The sequence below is a fragment of the Salvia hispanica genome, chromosome 4 (genome assembly GCF_029641045.1).
Source record: "Salvia hispanica isolate PSC_SH4W2 chromosome 4, Shi_PSC_v1, whole genome shotgun sequence".
Classification (NCBI taxonomy): Eukaryota; Viridiplantae; Streptophyta; class Magnoliopsida; order Lamiales; family Lamiaceae; genus Salvia; species Salvia hispanica.
This window is the reverse complement of record NC_142695.1, coordinates 50,442,905-50,460,787: the sequence shown is the minus strand read 5'-3', so window position 1 is coordinate 50,460,787 and position 17,883 is coordinate 50,442,905. Positions and strand designations below refer to the sequence as shown.

At 34.6% G+C, this 17,883-nt stretch overlaps 2 protein-coding genes across 2 annotated transcripts; one reads left to right on the top strand and one right to left on the bottom strand.

Moving 5' to 3' along the window:
- The first annotated feature begins 1,316 nt into the window (after positions 1 to 1,316).
- LOC125192429 (trihelix transcription factor GTL2-like) lies at positions 1,317 to 3,443 on the top strand. Its single transcript, XM_048089994.2, has 2 exons — positions 1,317 to 1,819; positions 2,266 to 3,443. The coding sequence occupies exons 1-2, from the start codon at positions 1,629 to 1,631 to the stop codon at positions 3,209 to 3,211; spliced, it is 1,137 nt and encodes a 378-aa protein (XP_047945951.1). The 5' UTR covers positions 1,317 to 1,628; the 3' UTR covers positions 3,212 to 3,443.
- Positions 3,444 to 7,063: 3,620 nt separating this feature from the next.
- LOC125195339 (Pseudouridine synthase family protein) lies at positions 7,064 to 17,715 on the bottom strand. The gene is made up of 20 exons (XM_089057768.1): positions 17,534 to 17,715; positions 16,617 to 16,695; positions 16,336 to 16,533; positions 16,030 to 16,247; positions 15,160 to 15,232; positions 14,899 to 14,955; positions 14,365 to 14,444; positions 14,231 to 14,293; positions 14,035 to 14,122; positions 13,192 to 13,294; positions 12,956 to 13,059; positions 11,780 to 11,853; positions 10,570 to 10,634; positions 9,725 to 9,906; positions 8,968 to 9,035; positions 8,785 to 8,845; positions 8,132 to 8,169; positions 7,894 to 7,962; positions 7,507 to 7,810; positions 7,064 to 7,327 (listed from the first exon to the last, which is right to left on the bottom strand). Exons 1-20 carry the CDS (start codon positions 17,713 to 17,715, stop codon positions 7,301 to 7,303), a joined length of 2,133 nt encoding a protein of 710 aa, XP_088913894.1. The 3' UTR covers positions 7,064 to 7,300.
- Between the last annotated feature and the right edge of the window lie 168 nt (positions 17,716 to 17,883).

Sequence of the window (17,883 nt, the reverse complement as noted above, 5' to 3'; positions counted from 1 at the left end):
CTTTAACAACTAGTGGAGTAATATACTGCATTTGACTTATTACAAATTTGACACCAGATAAAGTTCTTGGCACCTGAATGATCATAAGATCGGTAGTTTTTTTCCTTATTCTATTTTGTAATGCCCTAATCAAGAGTAATTTTGACCACATATCCACCATAAAATAGTCAAATAACTATCTTACTAATTTTGTGGGCATATTTTTTGTTCACAATATATATATCAAAAAAAATTAAAATTTATGTGTAATTTTCGATGATTATTCTATTAACCTTTCTTAGGTGCAATTAATATAATACTAATTATTATCGTTGATATTGTGTAATTTACTTGACTTATCCATTAATGTAAATTTGGAATCATAAATTTAAATACGTGTACATTTTTTTTAAAATATCAGTATGTATTCATTTTATAAACGTGTAACACATCTAAAATAAACACTACTACTATATGGTAGCTAGTATAGCCGTAGGAAATTTGGGTCCACCAACTCTGCTGTATCTAATGTACATAAATTACTATGTTTAATTAGTACCCCCTTTTAATTGATTCCTCTTTGATAATTTTTGCATTCTATTCTTTTATTTTTTTACTTTCTACTTTTTCTCTTCCCAATTACATAGTATAATAAGTATATAGAGGAGTGTTAGGGTGTCACCACCTCTTAAAATAACACCATATATACCATCATTCCTAGCCAATCGTTTGTACACGTGGACGAATAATAAGCTGCCATGTGGCAAAAAAAAAAACTTAAAAAGACGGCCAGCAATATGTTGTACAATGTACACTATACAAAATTTTTTTTCGGCCAACAATATCAATCTACAGATTGCTGTGTAGCGTTTATAATATTGTTGTATAAGTGGTGTCACGGCTTTAAGAGGTGTTGTCATTTTAACAGAAACCTAAGTAACAAACCCCAATTTTCTTAAATTTTGTATTGAAAAAAATGTGTCTCTTAGCGAAGAATGAAAGGAGTAATCCAAAAATTATGATTTTGGACATTGGTAGTAATTAAAAGTCGAGTACATAAATTAATTGAATTGAAGAAGGCGTTATAGAGAGAGAGAGATGAATTGAGTGCGTGAGAGTGTGTGTACTTGTGAGGTAGTAGTAATAAGATGGTCCCATTGTCTGCATGCATTCACGTGTCGCTGCTGCAAAATTTCCTTTCTATTCACACAATCATCGCCATCATCCCTCTCTGCATGTTTTCTCTCGCTTTGGATTCCAAATTCTATATATCCACACTCACCATCTTCCCTAACTCCAATACTACTACTACCTATTTTCAATTAAATTAATTAATTAAATAAAGAATTCCCTTTCTACTGCAGTCTGCAACCCCCCACGTGTGTCTCCGACGCGTGTGATCCATCCCCCCAATCGCATCAACACCTTCGCCTGTCCCTTCATTGGACTCTTGTGCCACAAAATGTCTGTCTCTTTAATCTTTTTCCTTTTTAAAAAAAATTCATATGCATGCCCAGCCCACCTAGCTATTTAATTCACTGCAATACAAGACAAACTTGAGTGATGAATAAGAGAGAAGAAGTTTTTGCATTTTTTGTTTTTTAATTAATCTCTCTAGCTAGCTGAGTTGAAGAAGAAGAAGAAGAAGAATGTTCCATGGGAGTGAGCAATTCTCAAGAGCTTCCTTTCATGGAAATCCTTCCTTCGACCCCTACGCACCGCCGTTGCTCGCCGATAGATCCGCCGATCCGTGGTCCAACGACGAGCTTCTCGCCCTCCTCAAGCTCAGATCCACCACCGAGATTTGGTTTCCCGACTTCACCTGGGAGCACGTTTCAAGGCATGCCTTTTTTTTGCATTAAATGAGGGCTAGGGAATAGCATTTTTCAATTTCAGTGCCCATTATTTTGTGTTTAATTATACCAATCTAATGAATTCTGAGTTGTTTTCGGAAAACGATCAAGTTTAGATTTGTTCCATAATGCCTTTTTACCACACAAACATATATAGTTTTTTTTATTTTAATGTTAGACAACATTATTCAACTCACATCCACTTCTAATTTGGTCGTAACAAATGCAAACTTTATAGTTTTTCAATTGAAGTAGTTGCGGGATAATTTAGCTAAATTTCATAGTTTTTCCGGCAATTTTTACCAGATTACAATTTATATTCCGAAAAATGCAAATTTCATGGTTTTCTTCTGCTTCCTAAGTCGCGGGACATGCCATAATTCAACTAAATCTTATGGTTTTGGAATGAAATTATTGTTTTTCATGAATCTAGAAAGCTGGGGGAGCTGGGGTACAAGAGGAGTGGAGTGGAGTGCAAGGATAAGTTCGAAGAAGTAAGCCGACACTTGAGCAGCAGCAGCAGCAACAACAAAAACTACAACGAGCTCGACGAAATGTACCAAGAAGCTCATCACATCCAAGAAATGGACGATCAGGATCCGACGGCCAAGAAGCCCCAAGACGTCATAATCAACCCAACCATCAAAAGGAAGCGAAGAGACAAGCTCGACAAATTCAAGGGCTTCTGCCAGGCCGTGGTGACCCAAATGATGTCCAAGCAGGAAGAGCTCCACCACAAACTCATCCACGACATCCTCACCCGAGACGAGGCGCGAATCGCCCGCGAGGACGCCTGGCGGATCCAGGAAACCAAACGGATCCAAGCCGAGATCGAAACCCGAGCCAAGGAGCAGCAATCCACCGCCGAGAGACAAGCAGTGATCATCCAATTCCTCAAGCAGTTCACCGCCACTCCCGAAGAAAAGGGAAAATTCGACACCAACACCAACACGAATTCCAAAACGAACTCCAACTCGTCCAGCTCGCTGTGCAAGAGCACGCCGCCGCAGACGCCGGTGGTGGCGGCGCCGTCGAGCCCGGCGGGGAGGCGGTGGCCGAGGGAGGAGGTGGTGGCGCTGATAAACCTGAGGTGCGAGACGGGCGGGGGAGGAGGAGAGGGGAGCAATAAGGGGCCGCTGTGGGAGAGGATATCGCAGGGGATGAAGGAGATGGGATACAAACGGAGTGCGAAGAGGTGCAAGGAGAAATGGGAGAATATAAATAAGTATTTTAGGAAGACCAAGGATAGCAGCAAGAAGAGGTCTGTGAATTCGAGGACGTGTCCGTATTTTCATCAGCTAAGCTGTTTGTACGGCGATGGCACCATTGTTGCCCCTACCGCCGCCGCTGCTGCGACGGCGGCGGAGATTGATCAGTAGTTGTGGGAGCGAATGGAACGACTGGTTTTTGATTTGGGCTGCTTATTCCGGTGAATAAATTTTGTACTCTAGTGGTGTAAGTTTTTTTTTTTTTTTTTTTGTGTTTAATTGCTATATATGTAGTTTTGTTTATTTCGTTACTATGAACTATATATATGTATGTATGTATTATTGGCTGTTTAGGAGTACTAGTAATTTGTAGTATCTTCTTTGATAGGAATCTTTTCTTCAAGGAGGCTTGATTTGGGTTTGGGATTAATTCATTGTTAGGTTTTAGGGTTTGGAAGAGATGGGGAGGGTTTGGGATTTTACAAGGTTAGCCGACATTTTAGAAAGTGAAGGATTCAAATTGCCTTGAGGCCCCAGGAAGGGGGGGGTCGATCGTCCGTATGTCAGCATATGACGATCGGGAAACTATACTTTTTAAATTAGGCTTTTGGAGTTGTCGTCGATCTTATATTGTGGTAGCTCCACCCTAATCTTTAGGGGTTGGCTTGGATTCACTTTTGGTTTTTGTCGAATATTTAATTATTGTTAGTGAGAATCTTTGCACCGCTTTTGCGATGATGGTTTTCTTTATTGTGTCCAATCTTACGAGTTATGTTTGATATATTACGTCATTAGCTTAGTCTAATAAAAACTCAATGCCGTTTATTATTGAAAAGTTTGAGGAAAGCGTGTATAAGATACTAGTATATATGCTACTATAAAATACATTCAATATTATAAATATGACATTGATTAATTAGTTATGACTTATGAGTTTAAGATTTCAATTACTACTTAGGTGGCAAGTGGTACGAAGAAAAGTAGGAATCTAATCGAATGGCATTCCCGATGATTAGTAGTATTAGTATGCCATTTGCGATTACTAGTATGGAAAGAACAAGGTAAGAAATAGTATATATCACGAAGTACTCCGTGTAACTTACTCTCTCCGTTTGATAGTAGTTGAGTCATTTTGTCATTTTGCTACTTTCTCTTTCTAGTAAAAGCCAACCATTTCTTCTCACTTCCTTTATTCTCTCTTACTTTATTATCTTTTAATCTCTCAACCATTTTTTTTCATTTTCGAGTTTATTCTTCTTTAACTTAACTCACTTAACATAATTTTTCTTAAATAGCATGCTGAAAAAAAACACATCCACTACCGCGGAACGGAGGGAGTAGTTATTAATAATTTCTCTTCCATGCTAGTTGAATATGTGTGTTTATTTCTTTTATTAAGATTCGTTATACTATTTTTATTAATTGATAATTGTTATTCAATTTTATAATTAACCAGATTAAGTAAACCGTCATATAATTATTTTTAGATTTTAATAGACAAATAATTTTTTTATGGAGTAATATAGTGGAGTATCTATTTTTTAGTAAATTGCTATACTATGTTTTGGGATCTATAAACTGATATATAGTATTACGCAAACAATTGTTTTAGGGGTTCATGCACGTAATTCATTAAGAGCCCTTAAATCGGCTAATATTTATCAAACACGTACTTGATAATCAAATTGAAACTTTTCAAAATTTAACCTGAGGTCTTACCTTAAATGACAAAGATAAAGTATCCAAAGATCTATTATTATTATTATTATTATTTTCATTTTAGATTTTTAATGATTAAAACACTTATATTCTTATAAACAGTAATATTATTGGAGATTTGACATTCGGGATATTATAGAATTAAATCAGTACTAGTATTATTTAATGTCAGCTTGAGGATATTCAAACACGAATATGGTTCACTATTTTCTAAAAATGATTAATATTTGAAGTAATGTTAGAAAAATGAAAAATATCTAGTAAATAAATTATTATATTTACCCATTATTAAAGTTGTACTAGTAAGTTTGGATTGGGTGACGATATTGAGTGACACCAGTGAGTGTAGGGGCTGTCCGTGTAACTGAATTCGATTTTATTATACGTCATTTATTTTCATTTAAGCTCAATCAGTCAATACGTTTCGGCAGTGAATTTTATTTGTTACATACAATTAGAAAATAAAATTTCACCTGAAAATATATTCAAAGACCATAAACACTCTTCTTATTTGACAGAATTATGCAATTACTTCAATCTCTCTCGTATCAATATAATTAGAAAACAAAACTTTACCTGAATATACATCCATAAATACTCTTCTTATTTTACAGAAATAGTAGTAGATGTAATTGCTTCAACCTCTCTTATGGAGTATCAAATTTGGAAAACTGATGCAGGTGAACAATTGTATCCTTTTCCTTTTTTCTTCAAAATAGAAAATTAAGTGGTCACTTAATGCTATGAGTTGTAGTATTAAGTGAAGTGGTTAAAATAGATTAATAATACTCTATTTTTTAATTGGGAAATGAAAGAATTTTAAAGGTCGCATCATGGTGGGCTCGAATCCGGGACATTTGATCTTAGACGTTATCAATCTACCACTAGCTAGACCAATTCATGTCTCATGAAGTACAAAAAAGGAAATACTTTTTCGACACCATAATTTATGCAGTGTTGATTAGATTATGACATGGAGATAGAATAAAGTAGAAATTGTTGTTTTTTATTTTAGAAATATGCCACTTTGAATATGAGATATCTCAAAAAAAGAATGTGTGTTTTATATGGGACTAAGGGAGTATAAGTGAAGTGTTCCTTAGTGCTTATGACTTATGAATGACCAAGCCATTCCAGAATCATTTCAAATTATTTTAGGTATTTCATTTTAGAGCAGGCAATTTCAATTAATGCTATATTATACATGCAATTCGAACTATTTATGAATTAATTTTGATAGAGAGGTGCACGTGCGGCTGTTCCCATACATATAGACCCCACCCTAACGAGAATTTATGAGCTTCCACGAAATCCATTTCAAAATTCAAAAAATGTATATTTTGATTGAAAATAAGTATATTTCTATATTTCTTTACGATAATCTTGGTGGACAAGTAAATTAACGAACGTATAGTTACTTAATTTGAGAAAACAAATACTATAATTAGTAGTACATAATGTCAAATAGAGTACTTTGATAAATACCAATGCTCAACATTGATACGAGCAAATAACAATGTATTTTACTCATTTTGATACAGATGTAATGCAAATGCGTGTTAATTAAATGAATTTCATACAAATATTTAAGTTTAGTGATTAAATGATATAGATGTAATGCAATGCGTGTTAATTAAATGAAATTCATACAAATATTTTAGTTTAGTGATTAAATGATATAGGATAACAATTTTCTTTAAGGGAAGAAAATTATATACATGGATCCATAACTCTAAACAGATGTTTGGTAAAGTAGATGACTCATCCCTAGGGATGAAATTGTATGAATAAAACTGGCATTTTTGTTCATAAAATTCCATCACTAGATGAGTTATATTCACAACAAGAATCAAGATGAGATCACTGTAGACAAAATGTTGATACTTATAAAAGTGTGAAAATTCAATACTCATTAATGAACATGTAAGGACTGAATTCTGATGCAAACGTAGTGTGGGGACTAATCTCAATGAAAATGATATAGCATACAAAAATTTTATAAATGTACGTTTACATGAAACCAATTAAGAAAAAAATAAAATAAAAAGTGAGACATCATTTCTCCAGAAGATAACAAGAAGTTTTAAAAAAAAACTAAGCTAACCATGATGAAGCAAATTATGAACCTCGATTTGAGTGATTTACTAAATTGGGTAAACTCTGCGTTAAAAAATTAGGTAAACCTAGTACAGAAATAGACCAGTTATTATTAGTTTCTACGGTGATGCATTAAACAATCAGTGAAGCATAAAAAAATTAATTCATGAAGCAACAAAATGTAACATCATTCAAAATGATGAAACCTTTGTCCAAATTATATTCTTCATTTCATTTGATGGGGGCAGAATCATAATGGAATCAGTTGGTTGTGAGTTTTGTTCATCAATTTGATGTCCAATAATGAGGTTGACAGAAAGTAAAACAATTCAAAATTTGGCATTCCTGATTCATACAGCATAAATTAAAAGCAAGTAGAGTGAACATATCTTAAGCCAGGGACTCCATCAAGAAGGGAATGAATTGGCTTCGGACGTGAATGGTTTAGTTCAGCGCCCTGTGAAATGCAACCTGCAACGAGGGAATGCATGTTATGATTTATCTATGCAACATGGTCCAGAGGTATAATCTTTTGGATGAATGAATGAGAGATTTTTGTTTCTGATACTGAGCATGATTTGCATTGCACGGATGTAGACTCGACAAATTAATTGGCATGGTGATGAGCGAATACAATCTTAGATACATACCGAGGTTGATGTCTTCAGCAGCTCCCTTATGGCCATAGTTGCATAACATGAAGCAGGGAGGGTAAACCCCAACTTGAGGGCCGTCTGGCTTTCCTGTGACTCAGAGGTCTCAGTTTGTGTATCATCTTTTACATTTGCTGATATATTGGTCTCATTGTTGCAATTTTCTGCCTCTGGTCTGCAACCATGAGGATTTTCCTTTTCATCCGAATCTCTGACAATCCTGGATGCACGTGACTTGGCAATAACGTCCATATCTGTCTCTGCCAGTGGTAGATTTGGATCTGTGTACTTGAGCAATTCCCTACAGAGCAAGAACAATAAAATTTAAAAAACCGAGAAGACCATCAGCTCTACAAAAGGAGTACAGACGAGAGTCAAGAATACCACTCAAAATCCTTGGGCTTTTGAAACACCCGCCTATATGCTCCAGTCATATTGGTTAATGAGAATTCCCTAAACAAGCAGCAAGTAATGTAGACTGGTGAAAGTAATCCTTGAAAGCCATCTAATTGAGAAAAAAAAGGTACTACCGAAAAGTTGAAATATGTGTTAGCTGGGTATAGGTTGCAGAACCCACAAACACTTATGAGATTCAATATTTAAAATCATGCGAATAACTCACTTTGAATTATGTGCACTCTCCGTCAAGCTGATACCATCCTGATAGGCAAGCACATTGAGATTTATAAGATAATACATACGAAAGAGAGTTACTGTTATAAACTAGTATTGCCTCATCCTATACACCTTTAATTTTTTATAAGGCAGATTGTTACACTTACATATGATATGACATATCAAAAGAAAACTCAGTTGGTTGTAAAAATGGAAATTAAAATACTTAAGCATACAGTGCACATCTAATTAAATACTAACAAATTACTAAATCATACTACTATCTAGCATGATGTGCCAAAATACATATAACAATATATATTTCCATATCTTTAACAAAAGTGACAAAGACCAAAGTTTAATTTTATATTTCTATGAACTTATTTACATATGAACAAAACATAGTAACTGTTGTTTTTACATTTAAGTGAAGATAATTGTCTTTTTCATTGCTTGTCTCATGCATAGTGTCTTCTCTATTATTTTTTATCGTTACTATGTACTTATTCTCAGAATACAAGTACTACTACTTTTTTTAATTATACTCTAACTATACAGTTCAAAGTAGGAATGAAGAAACCTACATATTTCCATCTATACACGCCCCTCACTTATAATCACGTGAATTAAATTGGCAGGATAAAGAGTAAAAAACTTCACCTTTTTCGCCAAGTCATGATAGATTTTTCCAATTTCATTTGATGGATAAGACACCCTTGACCTGTTGAATGCATTATAGAAGCTTAAGCAGCCATATATATTAGCCTCCTTGAATTGGGAGAATTTTAGGTGATTGAGAAAAGATCATCAAAGATTTCTAGGTCTAAGCTGGCCAAACTTTACCCTGGTAAAGGAAGGACAATATCTTCAATAGAATACTTCTCAGCAGCAATATCCTCCTCACTAATAACCTGTATGTAAGAGGGAAGTGATACACATTTTCTATCATGATTAATTGAATGACAAAAAAAGAGAGACTTATTGTGCCCTATACATACTTCAGTATTTTTTATTTTTAGTCTGTGTTATTTTGTGAAGGGTGTGAATATTTACTTTTTTTTCCAAATATAACAGGAAAATTGAAAAAACTAAAATATTTGAAAGATGGAACAAAAGTTGCACTGTTCCTATCTATTATATTAACCAGACTCATAGTAAAAGCAAACATGAGTTGAACTTAATATTTAACGTGCCTAATTATACCATAATGAAGTAAATTACGAACACAAATTTAAGTGATTTACTAAATTAAGAGCCTGACCACAGTTTCCTGTTATTATCTCAATTATACCATAATGAAGTAAATTACGAACACAAATTTAAGTGATTTACTAAATTAAGAGCCTGACCACAGTTTCCTGTTATTATCTCAAACCCTGTATTTCTAGTCCAAAACTTAAATCATCTATAGGAATAAGCTTCAAATGAGACAAGGTTAGAGTGTAATAGGTAACAAGGCCCCAATTCGGTTGAACATACCAAAATCAGATGAGAATTAGACTCCAACAGATTACACGTATGACGTATGTGAAGTCATGTTCATTAATTTCAGTTTAAAATACTCATGAAATCTAGCATAGAAAGACTTGCAGAACAATACCTTAACAGATGCATTTTTTACTTCAGAAAGATCAGCCACTGGTATGTCCTCAAGATTGCAATCAATGTGTGTATCATCATCGCCAGCGTCATCTTCACACTCCAAAGGAGATGTTAATGTTTCTTTGTCATTATCTTCTTCTTTGCAGTATACTAAATCACCCAATACAACCTGGTTGAACCCTGCATTCGTTTTATATGCCATAGAAGAATCATGAAATTAATATCAGGTATACTCGTCCCCACAGAAAGTAAAATCATAATCAAGCCCAAAATTGTTGTAATGAAGATTGAAGATCAAGTACAAGACACAAGACTTCAAAGTTGCTGAAAGATCAAGTGTGAAGAGAAGAATCAAATAGTAGAATTGAAGATTACACAACTACTAATTTTGGCTTGAAATAAATTTAATTTTGTACATCTTTTTTTATTTATTGAATCAATTACAATATGTACTACAATATAATTTTACTGTTATAACGTAATTTTATAAATGATCTAGCTACTAACTAGACGATAAAATAGATTAGGATTAAAAATCTGGGTTCATCATGTTGTGTGACTAGTGTCCCGTTTTCAGCAAATGTCATTAACTTAGATTTTCTCTTAAAATTCCCAACTTACATTTTCTGTTGCTTGATTATATTGTAGTCCCCAAGATTCCTTGTTTTGAGTAAGGAGATGGCTGTTAAGTTTTGTTTTATGTTAAGTTCAATATTATATTGGATCCATTAATTTAGCAAATTCATATAGTTTTTTCTTAATCCTAATTAATAATGCTATGTCGATGGGTCTACTGAATCACCTCACAGAAAGAGATAACAGAAAACTCTAAAGCCTGCATACCATAGTTTTGAACTCTCATACTCGCTGCATGGTTCCATAAATAGCTCTGATAACTATGCACAAACCTGAAAGTTGAAAAACAGTACACACAACGTCACTAATGGAAAGAATGGGATTTAACTACAAAAATGTTTTAACACAACAATATAAGAACAAGTCCACAAGTATGTACCATCAAACAGCACAAACATCAAAATAAAAGAGACAATTAAATCATCAACGTTTAGCACTTCAACATTACTTTCATTAACAATTCATTAGCAGAATTGACAATTGGCCTTGCGTTGAATTAATGGAATTTTAATTGCCAGGTGCTTTGACAATGGTTCTTGTTTCTTTCGACTGCAACTCAATCATTTTTAGAATTCATTTAAGGGCTAACCTTGTTTTGTGTCCCCAACTATCAACATTTCAAGAAAAAAATCCCCACCTAAGCAAAAAGATTGAGTTGTGTCTAACTTGACATGATTCGGCGACAGTACGATGAGTAAATATGGCAGATTTTTATGTGGATTACAGCAGTAGTTTAATTAAGGTGGATTTTTTTTAGGGTTACTCATGTTTTTTTCAGGAAATATCCCGAGTGGTACATAAATCAAACATTTCTCTAACTGAGGGTTTTAAAGAAAAGGTGAAACTTGGGGACATAATATATTATTATAAAAAAATCCACCCCAATTAAACTATAATCCAACTAAGAATCTAGTTGCGGATTATGTCAAGCTGGGGGCATAAATCAAATTTCTCACAAATTTTACGTAATTGAAGAGAAATTGCAGTTGGAGAAAACACAAAAAGTAGGTGACACAATACATGATTAACCTTTTATTTAATCATCTAAAGTGATAGTTAGAAGCTATGAAGCATGACATTGGCCTGGTTCTCATTTTTACGTCCCCATATTGTATCATACACGTATTTCATATTCGTCTCCATGCTTCCTAGGTTTTAGGAGTTGAAATTTTGTACATTAATCAGTTTTTTGGAGTAATTGATGCTGTGAGTCTCAACCTTTTTATCTGCAAACCAAAAGCTCATAAGGTACTTTTTACACCATTACATATGGTTTCTATCTAACTAATCTACTGCTGACCCTAGTTAAAACAACTAAGTATCTTAAAAGCAAGCAAAATCAATATCTATAAACCCATAGAGTGCAAGGACGAATGCTGATAACAATAAACAACATGAAGGCAGTGATAAAACTTACATCATTCTCAATGTCCTAGGTATCGCCAACAAAGCTTGTAAGTAATTCCCAGGACTCTTTTGGAAGCATTGCAGCTAAATATCAAGGAAATGTAGTTTGTCACGATCAACATATAGAGACTCAAAGCGTAGAAGTATGATTCAATCAAGTCAAAGAGATGAGCAAGATAGTTTGAAAAGCATAAGCAGAATAGCATATAGATGGCTAATAAGTTAGTACAACGACTTAAAGCTTAAAACTGCTGCTTCAGACATAAGCTTACATTGTAGCTTTAAGCATACGCTACCTGAAATTTACCTAAAATGGCTTATCCATCATTGCTTTTATATATGTACGTTACATGAGAACATACAAAGATGAGCACTTTGATGTGAAGTCAGCCAAATAAAATGTGGTGATCAAAAGGCATGCTCAATCAAAGGAGCCATATACATGACGATAACATCACAACTCAATATGGGTATGAGTCGTACAGCACCAGTAGCGAGTATAGATGTTTCAGGATATCAAAGATATGAGGGTTTTGTAGGTCATGAACCCCTCAAAATATATACTTATAAGACGGTATTTTGAGGATGTAATGTTGTTGCAGGGACCATCCTGAACCTCATATAAGTGCTACTTCGTCCCAGGTAATTCAACCTATACCCCATTTAAAGCATACAGATAAATCTGGTGTGTTTTTAGTCAATAATCCAACTCAGAAAAACAAAACTTTTGACCAATACCCTTTCTACGGCAACAATTGCATTGAGAAACAAGATGCAACATATAAAACTGAATAAACCTTTTCTAGATCCGCCTTCCAAGTTCCAAAGCCTTTAGGGGCATTGTAAATGTTCCTTAGCTGACAATAAGTGGGAATGAGACAAGAATTTTCTGTAAAGCTTCTAATCAGTGTGTACAAGTTAACAAGCAAGCCTAATCAGCCAGGTTTCTTAAAAGATCCGGCAGGGCCGCAGAGGTGTCTAATGCTAGTCTTAAAGCTTCCAGGTATTCCCAGGTATCATTCATTTCCCTTAATAAGACATCAAGCTTGGTGCTTTTTAATTCCCATTTGCTCTGGAGAAAAAAGTTAATTGACTTTTTTGTTGATTCAGGAGGTGGCGTTTAAATGTCAACATAGTTGGATGACATTGGCATAATAGGGTGTCAGATGCACAATATAGGACTTACAATAGAACGTTCTGCAACAAGATATCGTGGCAACTGCCTTAAAGTACCCTCAATGTCACCACTCTCCTTGTAATATTCTCTTATCTGTCTTGTGGCATCCTTCTGTGATCAAATATCTCAGTCAAGAAGCAACATGCAACAATTTAACCAGGACATTCTTTTCCAGGAATATGTAAATAAGTGGACAGCAATGCCCGGGAATATGTAAATAAGTGGACAGCAATGCAAAAGGATATCTCCTTCTCGCGGCTCCAAAACCATGCTTACAGCACCTTTCCATTCCCCTCGCAGTAATGCGGCTCCAATGAGATGTGTAGCTATAGAACTGCTTCCAAAGCGCTGTAAACACCAAACACAATTGTCAATTAATGCAGAAAAACAGTTTCAACTTTATGTAGCAGAAACACCATCCACAGTAAAAAGTTGATAGCTTAAGTCATAGATATAAGCAGGCATATTTGAGATCTCAAGGGTCAAGAGAAGTAATATCACATTATCACTTAAACGATAAAATGTCCTTTATCGGCTTTTTTTTCAAGTAAGGAAAAGGCTTGCTTAAGGAATTCATGCGTCAAAGTGGTATCCTTCAGGCCCACAAAGTAAAATAGGAGAGACTTTGATATTATCATGTTAAGAATATAGGGAACAGTGAAGCAGATAAATAGATTATTTTGTATTGCGCATGTGATCATAACAGGCACACACAAGTTTCTGGTAGCTCCAGAGAATCCAGACTCAAGAGTGGGTTTTGACAGTCACCTACATTGAAATGCATTGGTTGGTTCAAATCAGCGTATCTAAGTTGATGAGAATTAGGAACATGAATCCCTAGACAGAGCATATATTCTTCACCAACAGTATGGACAAGGGTAGCTAGAAGGTTGGATGTAACAAGTTAAAATATAAAGTAGTAGCTGAAGTTTCTCCTTTATAGGATTTGTCAAAACGTGAGTGATATCCCATATGCTAGTATGGATATGGGGCCTAAAACTGCTCTCAGATCTGTAATAAAAAATATTTGACAATATGTACAGAATTAAACTTAACGTAGGAGAGAATAGTTGGATCCATTAAATAACCTGCAAACCAAAATAGTTGATAAATCCGTTCTCCCCTAAAGAAGTAGCAGCTGCTCTAATAATATCTTCATTCTCAGCACTGATGCTTCTGCACAAATGGAAAGTGGAACATTGAAATGTAGATTCATTATGCATATCCGCATATATTATATCACAATCAGTATATTTACATTTTCATGTCTAACAAAACGATCACCTTAATGTAATTGTAAATCTATTTCCTTGGAGTTGCCCGAGAACAAGTCCTTCATTAACATGGCTATAAACAAAAAAATGAATCATAATGGTACAAAATAATAATACGCATTCCATTGCAAGTCATGCACTTACCAGAAGTTTCCAACTTTAATACCAATCAATTTCTCATTAAGTGCAGCTAACTTACTTGCCCGCTGCTTGAAAACGGTAACCTAAATGCAAAAGCAAATCAAAGCATAGACAGAGTATGGCGTATATAAACATTTTGGAACCTTAACAAGGCTAACTGAAAAAGAAAGTTAAGCCACTCCAATTCTCCAAATCCACTATCATCTTCAGAAATCTGACTTTTTGGTTTGGTTCAATTCATAAAACTATTGTATTCTGTTATTTCGCCACAACAGATATTGAGGAGTTGGACAGAGTGACAATAAATTTGACAATTACCTGCAAGATCAGTTATTACAAATCATCGTACCAAAAAGCCAAGGAAAAAAAGTTTTGCTGAAACTAAAAAACTCAAACTGTAGTAATTCCATCACTAGCAACCAGGATTCAATTAAAGTTTGTTGGTGTGTTTGTTTTTTTGGGTTGAGATATGGACAAGTATCAATATAACAAAATCTGAAGAATTTATATTGAGTAGAAAAAAATAAATGAAAATACCCTCTGAGTGGTTACTGCACGTTTATCCTTTGTGCCAGCAAAACCAAAGGACCTGGGCTGCCAAACAGGAATGGGAAGACTTAATAATTTCAAGTTATACATCATAGGAAGCAAACAATGTATGTGAAAATTAAATAGATGGATCATCGAACAGATGTTGCATCAATCTAATGATGAATAATATCCATACTAAGCAGTGAAGGAAGCAATTAGTAAGTAGTACAGCAACTTCCAAGTCCCTACAGCAAATATCTGAAGTACCTTAGTGCCAAGCATCTTAGCAAGGAGCCCAAGGGCTTCTTGTGTATCCTTGTTCTCCTTGTAAAGATGAAACCTGAGAATGTAATAACAATTCCTATAGTCAAATTACATGACTAACAAGCTATAACCTTTAGGGATAACAATGCTTTTTGATAAATAGCTAACTTTCATCAAACTATCAGAAGTACAAACTCACTAAAAGAATGGACATTGGCCACATGTTTGGAGATACACTGAATCCTAAACAATAAGTTTCATTCGTTGCCACAAAAAAACAGAGATTAATTGTAAATATATAAACTCAGTACACCTGTACCACAACAATGATGGTAAACCTTAAGCAACCAGCTAACAGAAGTTGGTAGAGCTCTAAAAGACATGCAATGAAAATTTAACCTTGTTAAATTAGATGACATATATTAGTCCAAACTCCAAAATTACTAAGTAAAATTCTCTCCAGCTACAAAGTACAGGGGCTTATAAGTGGAACCGAGAGAAAAGAAATCTACATCTTAATCCTTTTAGTATTATTCCCCTACTTTTACTACTACAACTACCTCCACTTGTGAACTTTGTGAAAAGCATAATTTGCTTTCTCAATTTTAACATGTGACAAAGGTGAAAGGAAATATATTTACACCATCAACGATGGTACTCTGCATTACCCTATTAATCTAACTCATAGACCCAGGATAATAACTACTGTCAAAATGGTTTTCAAGTGTCACGTTCCCTCATGAAACTTCAACATTTAGTTGTCATATTGTTATCTTTCTTTAATCTCATAAGTTCCATTTTTTTTTTTTTTCTAAAGCCAATTGTATTATACACATTAAAAGGGTTCAATAAAATGGATAGAAAAGGCATCACCTAAGAAACTTGCCAAGGTTTTCTGGCCAACTACTATCAGAGCCTCTAGAATCATATGGTTTATCATCTCGATTTTTTCTTTTCCTGGAGTTCCTTCCCCTGCCATTGTTACTTCCTGAATTCATTCGCACACGAATACACTTCGATGAAGAATCAGGCCCATCCACTGTGTCAGTAACAAGGAATTTCATTCTCTCCTTGAAGAAGTTATGAACAGCCTGAAAAAAACAGTGTTTCAATAAACAAAAAAGAATGACATATCAAACTTCAGATGTACTAAAAATCAGCATAATTTGATCATCATACAGTTCGATGAGATTTGTCAGAGCTCGGAGAAAGAACAATAGATTCATCATCGTTAATAACTCCTGAAACAACTTGATCAATGAGTTTTTTCAATTTCTCAACATCAGAATCACCAGCAAGAACTCTGAACGATTCTATCTCATTAGTATAATCTTTTTCCTGTAAATCAGCTACTTCTACTTTCTTTTCCACTGCAATCTATCAGATGAAATTGTAAGTTAGTATACTGCATATTCTTTCATGTATTATTTCTCATGAATAACTAAGACCTAAGTGCACACCTCCAACGGAGAGTCCAACGTAGTTAAATGAACAACATTTCCATCCAAACCCACTTCATTAACAATAAAATCTGAATATCTGAAAAGGAGTAAAAAAGTTACACAGTTATACCAGTTCCTGCAAACAAGTGCATAAAATTCAAGCGAATCCACTCACTTTAACGATGCATAATGAAAAGGTGATGACATTCAGTTTTATTTCATACTAATTGTAAATGCAAAGTTTCTTTCTATTTGTAGCTCTGCAATCAAACCACGATTCAACTATATCAGGTATTGTTGATTGGAGTACAACTGTACAAGACACATTATCCAGAAGGTCAACATATTTATACATGATAAGCCTCTCTGGTAGGGAATAATTGTCAATCCACCTTCAGCAACTGCTCAAACTATCTCATCTACAGACTACAATAAGAATCGAGGGCCTGGTTTACATTTAGGGTGGTGGACGGTTTAGTAGATATAAGGTTTGATATGATAAAATCAAGTAATCCATCTCATGTTTACTTCTCATGTGTCAATGAGAAAATGATGCATCATATCCTATCTCTTTTAAGTGGATACATATCATTCATCCAGTCATTCCAACCCAGATTTAAACGATCTAGTTAATTGACTTCTGATAATCTACCTTTATCCATCACAGTAAACAAGGACGAAATGAGTAAATCATATCACTATGCCATATACATATGGATCCGTCATATAGTAAATTATGTTCTCTGTAACATTGATTCAAATGGGACTGTAACAGTGAAGAATCACAATAATCAATGGCATAACTATAATCAATATCCATCCCAGTAACTGGTGCTAGTGAGCTCCTGATTTACCGATTGCGATGTGAACATGCAATGTGATGATGTTTAAGTGCATTTGCAGTGTAATAAAAAAAAATAGAAAAAGGAAGAAACCTCTGCTTGAGAATTCCTCGGAAGCCGGGAAGTTGAGAAATGTAGCAGAGAATCCCAACTTGAGATTCTTCGACGGAATTCATGCTCATCTCCGGCCGGTGGGAGTAGGGTTTTAGAGAAGAGGAGGTTTTCCGAAAGGGTTTAATGTTTTTCAGTGATTTTGCAATTTGACTCCTCAGCATTTAGCAGTTAATGAGTCTGGTTTTTAAACTAAATAAATAAATTCAGACGTCGTAAAATATAAAACAGAAAATAGGGGAGTGATCAATTGGTAACTCATCACTTAATTGTTAACTATAACTAATTTAAGGCCATAGAATTTTAGAAAATGTGTGGTCTACAATTTGTTA